General features: G+C 44.5%; 1 protein-coding gene across 1 annotated transcript; it reads left to right on the top strand.

Moving 5' to 3' along the window:
* Nucleotides 1-1,835: 1,835 nt before the first annotated feature.
* PSMC6 (proteasome 26S subunit, ATPase 6) lies at nt 1,836-11,863 on the top strand. The gene is made up of 14 exons (XM_079307867.1): nt 1,836-1,968; nt 2,648-2,727; nt 2,925-2,964; nt 3,294-3,346; nt 5,184-5,251; nt 5,635-5,749; nt 6,273-6,360; nt 6,960-7,021; nt 7,102-7,225; nt 7,354-7,415; nt 8,376-8,496; nt 8,587-8,667; nt 10,750-10,821; nt 11,340-11,863. The coding sequence occupies exons 1-14, from the start codon at nt 1,842-1,844 to the stop codon at nt 11,456-11,458; spliced, it is 1,212 nt and encodes a 403-aa protein (XP_079163993.1). The 5' UTR covers nt 1,836-1,841; the 3' UTR covers nt 11,459-11,863.
* The last annotated feature ends 666 nt before the right edge of the window (nt 11,864-12,529 follow it).

Raw genomic sequence — 12,529 nt, 5'->3', positions numbered from 1 at the left:
TGCAGCCCCCCAGCCTGCCCCCAGGGTCTGTTCGAGATCAGATACAATTTTTTATTATTATTATTATTAAATGAAATGACTTTACAATGACTTGAGAGGATTTACAAACAAGCTGTGGGTCTGTTTCTTCTAGTGCTGAGAGAGAAAAGAAACAGTGGGGAGGATTCCATTGACTGATGAATGGAAAAATAAATTTGCCTTTACTAACAAGCTGTAGGTTTGTTGATAAATGACACTGGATATTGAAAGGTGAAAGAAGCAATGGGGGGAAAGAACATGAATTCAATAATAATTAAAAATTAAAAGGGAGGGTTATACATTAGAGGGGAATCTCAGGTATCAGGTGTTTCAGGAAGTCTGTGCCTCTCAAGTACCTCAGCCAGTGGGGTTGGGAAATTGGGATAAAAAGGGAGGCTGAGTCCTCCCAAAATTCACCAGATCTCAGAAGAATGCCCCATGGCCTCCCCCTTTATTCAAATAAAGCAAAAAGGATTCCTCTGTCTCCTTTTTGGATATAAACATCTGGTGTTTGTGGATTAATTTTCCTGACATTATCAAAAGAAATAAAACACGTGCAAGGTACTGAGCATGTTGTGGGTTGTTTTGTGTCCACCAGAAAGTTGCAAAGCTGCCACCTACAAAGGCAGAGAGGAGCAGGTACCAATGTAAAACAGTGATGTGCACACTACAGAAGAAAAAACAAACCTACTAAGGACCAAGTGGATGAAAAGCAATGCTAATATTCCACACCAAAGCCAATTTAAATGAATATTAATTATCTGACAGCAACAGCCAACCATTCGGTCCATTTGTATCATGGCTCATTTTGTGCCTTGACAATGACTGGAGAGAGGAAATTAGAGAAAAAAAAAATTACTTCATTCACCCTCTGAGTTGTTGAGTTGTGGTTCAGAACTATCCAGTGTGTTTTTCTGCCAATCATCTGATCACCAATACTTTAATTCCTGGTTCCTCAATATCGTTAAGCAGATTTAAATTCCACAAGTTTATTATTTTGTGGCTGCCCCATCCTGGAAGTTTCCAAGGCCGGGCTTGGAGCAAAGTGGGATAATGGAAGGTGTTCCTGCTATGGCAGAGGGTTGGAATGAGATGGGATCTAAAGTCCCTTCCAGCCCAAATCAGTCTGGAATTGTAGGACATCAAAGCTTGCATGTTTCACCCAGAGCACATGCACTCCGAGGCAGGCAGGAGGAGAAGGTGTGATCATCCCTGGCAGTGCCAGCAGCCAAAAGCGCTTCCCGTGCCACCAACATTCCCTGGCACACATTTGGGATGAGCTCCTGGGGTAAAGCAGGATTTGGGCAACAGCTGGAATTTGACTCAGGTCCTTTGCAGAGCCACAGGGACACGCTATGGGATGGGAGTGAAACCTCAATATTTTATCTTTGCTTCCCAGTGCCAGAGGGCAGGGATGGGTGTGAGACTGGGCAGACTGCAGGCCTGGCACAGGGAGCCTGGAGGAGCTGTGGCCGCCCCTGGGTCCCTGGCAGTGTCCAAGGTCACTGTCCATGGGGATTTGGACAGTGGGAATGGTGGAATGGAACGGGATTTAATGTCCCTTCCAACCCAAAGCACCCCAGGATTCCTTAACCTCCATGATGTCTCCCCGCACCTCCTCGCCCCTCCGCCTTTACCCCACTCCGCGGCCGCTCTTTATCGCTCGCCCTGAGCGCTGGCACAGCCCGTGCCCATCGCAGCCGATGCTCGTGACCCCGGCGGCCCCTCACGACAGCGGCAGCCTGTCGCGACAGCCGCGCTCCTCCGCGCCGGCAGGGGGCGCCGCGCGGCGCTGCGGGCCGGCTGGGAGCGCCCCCGCCGCCATGGCCCTTCCCGGCATTCCCCGCGAGCGGCGGCTGCTCATCATGGCGGACCCCAGGGACAAGGCGCTGCAGGATTACCGCAAGAAGCTGCTGGAGCACAAGGAGATCGATGGCCGCCTCAAGGAGTGTGAGCGCGGGCACGGCGGGCGCTGAGGGGATGGGGGGGTGGGCGCCGCTCAGCGCCCCGCGGAGCCCCCAGAGGGAGCGCGGCGCTGCCCGCGCTTCGTCATGGGCCTGGCCGGGCCCGGTGCCGCTCCCCTCGGGAGGGCTCGGGGGGGACACACGGGCACGGAATCGTTTCGCTTTGAAAGATCTCTGGGATCAGCGACACCGACCTGTGACTGTCACCAGCTTGTCAATAGACCAGAGCACTGAGTGCAGCCTCAAGGAGTTCCTTGGGCACCTTCAGGGACGGAGACTCCACTGTCTTCGTCTTCAGCCTTTTCCTAATGAGTGACCACCCTTTCCCTCAACCAATTTTCCCTAATATCCAATTTAAACTTACCTTGCACCAATTTGTGGCCATTTCCCCTTGTTCTGTCTCTGTTCCCTGGAGCAGAGCTCGATCCCCCCTGGTTGTCCCCTCCAGAGCCAGAAATTCCCCCTGATGCTCCTTTTCTCCAGGCTGAGCCCCTTTCCCAGCTCCCTCAGCCTCTCCTGGTGCTCCAGCCCCTTCCCCAGCTCTGTTCCCTTCTCCACATCACTTCAAGGCTCCTTACTGGTCTCCCAGTCTCACCTGCAGCTTTCATCCCATGCTCTTGTGGTGTTCAAGCTTACCAAAATCTTTTGTTTCTTTCTTCTTCTAGTAAGGGAGCAGCTGAAAGAGCTCACCAAGCAGTATGAGAAGTCAGAAAATGATCTCAAGGCTTTGCAGAGCGTTGGGCAGGTATGTGAGGGGAGCAGGTGTTGGCATCCTGTGCTGCCTTTTGACAGTGAATCCATTTTTAGCATCAGGAAAGAGAAATTTGGAACAGTGCAGGTAGAGCAAACAGGAGCTTTGATGGGTTAGGGATGGGTTAGAGTGTCTCTGAGTCCTGCAATGTTAATTTTTCATGATGTTAATGCTGTATTTATCTTTTACAGATTGTTGGTGAGGTTCTTAAACAGCTGACAGAGGAGAAGTGTAAGTACACTGAACTCTTACATTCTCTGAGATTGTAAAAATCATGGAATTAGGTTGAAAAAAGCTTAAAGCTCATCTCATTCCACCCTCAGCCACCTTTCACTCTCCCAGACTGCTCCAAGCCCTGTCCAGCCTGGCATGCAACAAATGCAGGGATGGAGCAACCACAAAATTATAAGTTTTTGAAGTTTAAATCTTATTAAAGTTATGGAGAAGCAAAGAATTGAAGTATTGGTGATCAGAAAAAGCATTGTGGATAATTCAGAAGCACAAATCAGATGGTCAATTGAGTGAATTTGGGTTTTTTTTCTCTAATTTTCTTCCTCCAGTCATTGTGAAGGCCACAAATGGACCAAGATACGTGGTTGGCTGTCGCCGTCAGGTGAGTGATTTGTGTGAATATTCATTAACATTGCCTTTGGTCTGGAATATTAATTAATAATTATTATTATTGCAGTTCATCCACTGGGTCCTTAGTGGGGTGTTTCTTTCTCCTGTAATGTGCACATCACATATATACTGGTTTTTATACCAGTTTTTTATACTGGTTCCTGCTCCCCTCTCCCTTTGTAGTCTCCTGGTGGAGACAAAATAATCCACAGCATTCCCAAGACCTTGCATGTGTTTTATGATTTTTTATTGAGTCAAAACTCTGTCCTTGTGCCTGATTTTGGACTCTCTGAAAATGAATTATTATGAAAATTGATAATTGTGTAAGTCACTATTGCTATGCTCTGATTGTTGCTATCATACTGCTGAGTTTTAGATTTAATGTTATTTCATCATGTATCTTAATTATGGAATAGTTTGGGTTGGAAGGGACCTTAAAAGTCCATCCAGTCCCATCCCTACCATGGGACACCTCCCACTGTCCCAGGCTGCTCCAAATCCCATCCAGCCTGGCCTGGGACACTCCCAGGGATCCAGGGGCAGCCACAGCTTCTCTTGGCACCCTGTGCCAGGGTCTCACCACCCTCACAGCCAGCAATTTCTTCTCAACATCCCATCCAAACTTACTCTAAGTCTGTTTAAAGACATTGTCTTTATCTGTATATTTAATTTTTTTTCTCTTTCTGGAGAAAAACTGATGTTCATTGCAGAATTTTGGGACAGAAGTAAAATTCATTTCACTCTGGGGCATGTGAGGTAATCTTGATGTTCTGTGTTGAAACAAAGGTGAATCCTAAGGAACAGGCTGTCCTTAGATGAACCAGCACTTTGGAGTTTATTCTTCACTAAAAACCCTCTTTTATCTTAAAAGATCCTTGATTTGCTCCCAGAGGCTAAAAAAAAAAAAAAACCCACCAAAAAAACCTCCTGATTGTTTTCAAAATGTCAAAATATCACAGACAAACAATTTCTCCTGGACTAGAAGGACAAGTTTTTGATCAAAGCCCTCGTGGCTGAGCTGCTGCTGCTCAGGAGGGAGGAGAGCAAGGCTGTTCAAGTGGGAGCAAAATTACTTCCCTATCTCAAGTGCATTAGCTAAGAAGGTCAAGTGGTTTCTCTTTGTTTTTTTTTTCTCACTGCAAAATAACTTCACTCTGTTGGGCAGTGTTGAATCTGAGAGAATTCCAAGCTGTTAAAAAGTTCTTTGGATAAGAAAGCTGGAAAGAGGCCTTAGTAGTGACCCTAGTGAGGGAAAGGGGGCAGCTTGATCCTAAACCCTTCCAGAGGGTCAAGGGACCCTATAAATCCCCCAGCAGGGACAATGGGAAACTTGCAGCTCTGCTGGAAAAGGGTTGTCAAAATCCTTTTTTAATTCCAGCAAAATTTAGTAGGGTGTACTAGAGTGTGTTTAAAAATCTCATAAAAAATGGAATAAGCAGATAAAAGCTGCTGAGGCAGGTGAGGAGACATCTGAGGTGAAAGAGACTTCAAAGAGAAGAAAGAAAATAAATGTTCAACTTCTTGTGAGGGTTCTTTGGTTAGTCTGAAACAGCTGTCCCTGTGTGGAGCAGAGGGGAGGATTAGATCCCACTGGTGCAGTCAGATTGACAGCAGCAAAATTAAAAATTAATGGTGGGTTAGAAAACAGGATTTTAAAAGTGGTGGAGGTAAGTTAATGATCTTTGTGTGTCACTCTGCAGCCTCTTTTTTTTTTTTTTTTTTTTGTGTATGTATGATGGAGCAAGGAGTGTAAACTCCAGTTTATCTTGGCTAAAATCAGGGATTGTGTTGGAGTGGGGTTCTAACAGAATTCCTTTTTTTGGGACTAGCTTGACAAGAGTAAGCTGAAGCCAGGGACTAGAGTTGCTCTGGACATGACCACTCTGACTATTATGAGGTAGGATTCTGCTCTTCTCATCATAAAAAGGGGGGAAAACATTACACAAATATGAATATTGAATAATATTGAATAATCACTTTTGCAATATTTTGTAAACTTTTTCCGCAAAGCAAATGCTGAAGTAAGTGCAGTTACTTTGAGGGAAGATTTATGTGTCTGTTTTATAAGGTTTAGAAAAATAATTATAGTATTTTCAGCTATATTTTAAGCAGTGTTTTAAAACTTTAAGAAGGTTGCTACGTTTGGGTTTTTTTCTGTTTTTTCAGCAGGTAAGGTGGAAAGAGAAGAAATAACCTTCATATTGCTGTAAAATTGATGGAAATAACTTCATAAATATGTCTGCACAATAAAAATCTCTCCTCTTAACTTCTATTTTGCAGATACTTGCCCAGGGAAGTGGATCCACTGGTTTATAACATGTCTCATGAAGACCCAGGGGATGTTTCCTACTCGGAGATCGGGGGCTTGTCGGAACAAATCCGAGAGCTACGGGAGGTACCCAGTGCCTCCAACCCCCCAGACACTGATCTCTGCTCTCAGTGCAGCTTCTCAGGGCAAAAGCACCTTTCTGATCTTTAGGCTCCTCTCAGATCAGATCAGTGCTTTCCATGATTCATTTGAAGTGCTTGGGTTGGGATTAAAATGAAGATAATCCTTTAGAGAGGAGGGTTTAAAGGATCCAAGATTCTTTAGGCTGTGGAGTGCCTTGAAGTCAAGTGGGAGGGCCAGCAAAGCAGACTGGAATTTTGCTCAAATACTGCCAGGATTGCTCTGGGGAATGGAATTAGGACAGCAGGGATGTGATTTGAGCAAAGAGCATTGAGAGGAAGCAGCCATTGCAGAGCCAGGGAAGGGGAGGTGGATTGATCCATAGGATCTCTGCCATTTTCCTATTAAACTGTTTCTCACACAGAAATGCTGCCAATAAATAAGAATGCAGATACATGAGAAACAGGCAGGGTGCATCATTACCTGTTGTAAACCTGAGAGGCTCAGTTTGTTCTCTGTCCCTACACAGGTCATTGAACTGCCACTTACAAACCCAGAATTATTCCAGCGTGTGGGAATTATCCCTCCCAAAGGCTGCCTGCTGTATGGCCCCCCTGGTGAGTCCCAGCTAGTGTGTGCTTGTTGCTTCCAGGCTGGAAAGAGCCTTCTTAGTTTCTACTTTTTTTTCCTTTTTTTTTTTTTATTTTTTCCTTTTTTCTTTTTCATTTTTCTATTTCCTTTCTTCTTTTTTTCATTTTTCCTTTTTCTCTTTGCTCCCTCTTTCTTTGCTCCCTCTCTCTTCTCTGTCTCTTCTCCGTCTCTTCTCCCTCTCTCTTCTCTCTCTCTTCTCTCTCTCTTCTCCCTCTCTTCTCTCTCTCTTCTCTCTCTCTTCTCCCTCTCTTCTCCCTCTCTTCTCCCTCTCTTCTCCCTCTCTTCTCCCTCTCTTCTCCCTCTCTTCTCCCTCTCTTCTCCCTCTCTTCTCCCTCTCTTCTCCCTCTCTTCTCTCTCCTCTCTCTCTCCTCTCTCTCTCCTCTCTCCTCTTTCTTCTTTATCTCATCTTTGTTTTTTCCTTTCCCTTTTTTTACTTTCTCCTTTTTCTCCTTCTTCCTTTCCCTTTCCTTTTTTCCCTTTCCCTTTTTTTTCCCCCTCCTCCCTAAGTCACTGGCAGGCAGTATTGAGTTAGTAATTAAACATCTTCAATCTCTTGTCTGTCCAGGTACAGGAAAAACCCTTTTGGCCAGAGCAGTTGCCAGCCAGCTGGATTGCAACTTCCTCAAGGTGTGTAATGGCTCTGTCCCCACACACACTGGGTGTGTTTGCTCTCCATTCCCCTCATCCACACCTCTGTCCCTCCCAAGGTGGTGTCCAGTTCCATAGTGGACAAATACATCGGCGAGAGCGCTCGGCTGATCCGAGAGATGTTCAACTACGCCAGGGACCACCAGCCCTGCATCATTTTCATGGATGAGATCGATGCTATTGGTGAGGCTGCTGGCCTGGGGGGTGCCTGGGCTCTCTTTTGAAGGCTGGAGTCAGCTCTAAAGCCAATCCCCCCCCCGTTTAAAAGGCAAAAATGAAGTAGCAGAACTGATGGGTTTGGTGTGCTGCAGGTGGGCGCCGCTTTTCCGAAGGCACATCAGCCGATCGAGAAATTCAGAGGACTCTGATGGAGGTGAGTGGCCTGAGCAGCCACATTCCATAATAATACACCTGCCAGTTGTTACCTGGCATCTGGCTTTGCTGAACCTTTCCTGGGTTAGTAATCTTAAACTAGAACTGAACTAAGTGCTGCTTTTACAAAAGGCAGCTGCACATCCTGGTAAATCAGCCATGAGTTCAGTGTGGAGACTAATTGAATCTTCTAAATTGCTGAGATGATTTGGGATATTTTCTTTTGCTGACTGCTGCTCCCTGAATATTTGAAAGTTTGGAGAACCCCCCTGTCTGTCTCTTAGTCCCAAAGACAGCCAGTCTGTAACATCTTTGGGCTGTTGTAGTTGGATTTTCAAAGCTAGGAGGAGCACTTGTATTTCTTTGTTTCTGTAGTAATTGCTTTGATAATCTGGGTTGTGTGAAGAGAATATTAAAACCACTGGTGACAATTAAGAATTCTGAAGCTAATGGGAACCTTCCTTGGCCTGTGTTTGCAAACAGTTTGCCTGATTCAAAAGAATGTGTCTGCCTTCCACAGAGAATGAAATCACTGTGATCAAAGAGCAAGTGCTTTGAGTGTTGACAATGAAATGCCTTCCTGTGTGTGGATTAGTATTCCAGAGGCTGTTCTTCAAGTCTCATTGGAATGTCCTGGCCTTGGTGCACTACAATCCAAGTGTGTGAAGCAGCCATTGGCTCCTTTAGTCTTTGCAGTATTTTCTTTGCCTCATTGTTTTAGTCAAGTGTTTCACATTTGAGCTCAGCTTTGCTCATTGTCTCTTTCTCTGGGCTGAGCATTTTCAGTGTCTCTCTTCATTGCTTGGGATGGAATATTCAGGGAGCTCAAGGCCTTGTAGGTTTGTTTTTTTTTTTTTTACATGAGAGCTTTTCATCTTGGTGACGAATACTTAGGCAGGAAAACAAATCAGACTGGGAATGTTTGGAGGTTATTTAAAACCCAACTTCTGTTCCCTGTTAGCTGTTGAATCAGATGGATGGATTTGACACTCTGCACAGAGTTAAAATGATCATGGCTACCAACAGACCTGACACCCTGGATCCTGCCCTGCTGCGACCTGGAAGGCTGGACAGAAAAATCCGTGAGTTTCTGTTTCCCAGTGGCTGGAAGGAGGATGAAATCCATGGGAGCTGTGGGTTTCTGCTTTGATTGAAGCTGTCATTCTTTCTAGATATTGATCTACCAAATGAACAAGCCAGATTAGATATTTTGAAGATTCATGCAGGTCCTATCACCAAACATGGTGAGATAGGTGAGTAGAAGTTGCCTGGATGTCATTCTTCCTGCTATTCCCACCTCTACACTGCCCACACAACTTCCCCTCTTGGAATTCTACTTGTTTTATTCTTTAATGTATCCTGATTCAGCTGTTATGAAGTCTTTGCAAAGGAAAAGTGAATGTAAACCCTTGGAGCCCAGCTGGAAACTGGAAAATCAGCATGGTTCTCATCAGGCAGTTTCCTGTTTCTAATGGAATGGCTTAGTGCAAGTAAAGAGTGTTTTCATTCATCCCTCAATGAAAGAAATGTTAATGAAGAAGTCTGAAAACAGCAATCTTTAAAAATCAGGGAGAAACCTTGGAGTTTGCAGATGGCATAAGCAAAATAGTGGTGTGGATTATTCTCTCAGGAGTGTAATAGAATAGGATAAAACGAGGAAGGTTTATTTAAGGACTGTGTTACTCTGAGCTGCCCAGAGTCCTGCTTTCACAGTGACTCCTCCCAGCTTTCCTGGAGGAAACTGGGGCTGGGATTTGCCTTTAAAGCAGCACTGGCTGCCTGGGAGTGCAGCAGTGCCCCAGGGCCCTGTGCCACCCCCACCCCCTCCCTGCTGACAGCAGCGATTCCTGCATCCCCTGGAGCTGATCCAGGCACCATCTGGCTGCACCAACAGCTGCAGCTCAGCTCAGGGACAGCAGGAGTCAGCTGGGGGAGGGCCAGGGGTGGCCATTGCTTTTCTTAGCAGCAGGGTTGGCTTAAACCTGCACGTGACTGCAGGCTGGGAGAGAGAAGGAGCTCCAAACAAATCGTGAAGCTGAGGAAAAGCTCTTGGAGAGAAACTTTTTATTGGAGTGAGTGCACAAGGGGGAATGGCTTCCCACTGCCAGAGGACAGGGACAGATGGGATATTGGGAAGAAACTCTTCTCTGTGAGGACAGTGAGGCCCTGGCTCAGTTTTCCCAGAGCAGCTGTGGCTGCCCCTGGATCCCTGGAAGTGTCCCAGGCCAGGCTGGATGAGGCTTGGAGCAAGTGGAAGTTGCTCCTGGCCATGGCAGGGGTTGGAAGGAGATGGTCTTGAAGGTCTCTTCCAACCCAAACCATTGTGGGATTTTGGAATTCTACTTCATCCTGTTCTCCTGCACTGGAGTGGAGCAGGGTGGGATCATCCCTTCTGCCATTCAGCAAGGGGAGAGATCAGGTCCCTGTTAAATTTCTGCATGTGATGTGGAAAAACTGATGCTCAGCTTTGAAACCCCACAAGGAAGGCCTGAATTTAGCAGCAGGGTGAGGAAGAAATTGGATTAAAATCCAGAGATAAGGATTTGCTCAGGCTCCAGCATGAGATTCTCCTGCTTCAACCCTAAACTCACAAACTTTGCACTGTTCAACAATGTTCATTCCCCTCACTTATGTTTTTTAACTTCCAATTATGAAAATATTTTTTTATATTACATTGTACAATGTGGAATTAAAATAGAGCTGAAGAACTTCTCATGTTTAGGAGCGAGATAAAATTCAGTTCAAATGTTTTGAATTTTATGCAGATGGGAAATTGAAAAGTTTTCTAAGGAGTTGATAATTTTAATAAACAGCCTTGCAAAAATCAGAACTTGCTGGAGGCTCAACAGTGGTTTAGAAATTGATTTGCTGAATTATAACCATGGCTACTCTTTTAGTAAATATATGTGCATAAAATATCATGCTTAATATATTAAGACACTAAGTGTCTTAATCTTAATAATTAATCTTAATAATTAAGATTAGATGGAGTGTTGGAAGTGGAAAGGGACTGAGTTATGACCAGTTGGAGATAAGTTTTCTGGGTTTTTACAGCATTTAAATGATAAGAACATTGCTTTGATGGAGCTTTTGCACTTCATGTTGATTCTTGTAACCACAAGTTGGTAACTTTGGGATTTAATTATATAACATGAGCTTTTGGCTGCCACACACTTGTGTTTTAATGGAAGGGCTGATACAGCTGCTGATTCCAGCTAATTTATCAGCTCAGTGGGCAGCTCTCTGCTTGCACTGAAATCCAACTTTGGGAGCTGGATCTGTATTTTACTGGCATCCCTAACTGGAAGGGTGATTTATTGCTGTTTTATGAACAGATTATGAAGCAATTGTGAAGCTCTCAGATGGCTTCAACGGAGCAGACTTGAGAAATGTCTGTACTGAAGCAGGTAATTCCTTAACTCTTCATTTGGATCTGCTCAATCTTGGCTAATGCTGAATCTTGGAGCTGTTCCTCAGTGGATTAAACCCAGGAGATCAAAAATGTTCTGCTGGAACATTTTAGTTGAGCTGATCTGAGCCAGCCACTTGCTGGCTGATCATGATGTGTCCCCTTAGAAGCAGATCCATTGCAGAAACAGGGATTGTACCCATTTTTCTCCTTTTTGGAGAGAATTCAGGACTCTTGGTACCTGTTTGCCTGGAGAGTTGATGCTATTTTATGCTTTTTTCCACATTTGTGCACTCATGGTTTTCCTCCATGAGCAGGCTGAGTAACACAGCAAATGCACAGAATTTAAACAAATTTTGTTTTTAGTAATCCCCTAATTCAGAAAGGTGAATTCCCTCTTGCCAACATCCAAGACATGGGAAAAATCATGTAGATAGTATAACCTGGATCAGTTTTCCTTTGAATTTGAGTGAAATTTCCTGTTGTATCCTTACACTGTTCCATCCTCTCTCCCAGGGATGTTTGCTATCCGTGCTGATCATGACTTCGTAGTTCAGGAAGATTTCATGAAAGCTGTCAGGAAAGTGGCTGATTCCAAGAAACTGGAGTCCAAACTTGACTACAAACCTGTGTAAATTAACCATAGAATTTGTGATTGATTGTACACATCCTACTGGGTTAATGCCTAAAAAAAAAAAAAAAAACCAAAAAAAAAAACAAGGAGAGAAATAATGTACCTCTTGATTATCATTGTAAAGGTGTTTGTGTAGCATGTAGCTAGTAATTTTGGGAATGCTAGTTGCAAGTTAGCTACAGGAGTGTGTTTTCTGTACAATTCTGAAATGCAATGTTCATTACAGCCCAGGCTCAGTAAAAATGGGTGGAGATGTGTTGTTCTCTTAGCAATTATGGTGGGAATTTATAAACGTGCCTGAAGGGATTCACAAAACAGAAGTCAGTTCATTTCTTGGCTTTTTGTATATCAGTAAATCTCCTTTCCCCCAAACAGTTTATGAATAAAACCTGTTTAAATCTGTTTATTCTGGTGAATTTTGTGAACTCTTCTGATTTACCTTATTTCCAGAATTCAGCAGCAAATGAGTGTGTCAAGAGCTGGCCACAGGAGCAGGGCAAGTCCAGCCCTGGGAACAGCTCTGGGCCCCTCATGGAAAGATTTACCTGAGCTGGTGTTTATTTATTACAAGAAGTAAACAAGGTGGTGGTGGTTTTAAGGACATCTGCTGTATTTTTATTTTCCAAGCAGTTCCATCCCAAGGGGTGCACACAGACCCACTGCACTGTGCAGCTCACCTGAATGTTGGACTGGAACAGCAATGCACTAAATTGCACTTCTGGCTACTTCTAATTATCCTAATTGGATTATTCTGGGCCTGCTCAGCTGACAAGCAAGAACATTAGATTAGCTCTTGACTTCCCAGGAAAGACACAGCATCTCCCTGGTAATTTTAACAGCTGCAGTTTTATTTCCTTTCCCATCACAGAGAAAACAGATGGTCTAAGGTGGAGAACAGTTCAAACAGGACAGGCAACAATATTTCCCTGTTTATGGTTGTTACAGACCTTTCTCCCTGTTGAGGCTGTGTCAGGAGTGTAAAGATGCAAATCTCAGGTTTAGTTTAACACCCTTTCGAGTGCAGCTCGTAAATCCATGTGCCTGGAACAATGAGAACATGAAAATAAAATCA

Source organism: Erithacus rubecula (assembly GCF_903797595.1).
Source record: "Erithacus rubecula genome assembly, chromosome: 6".
NCBI classification, from domain to species: domain Eukaryota; kingdom Metazoa; phylum Chordata; class Aves; order Passeriformes; family Muscicapidae; genus Erithacus; species Erithacus rubecula.
The sequence above is the reverse complement of the archived record's forward strand: the minus strand, read 5'-3'. Positions and strand labels throughout refer to the sequence as shown.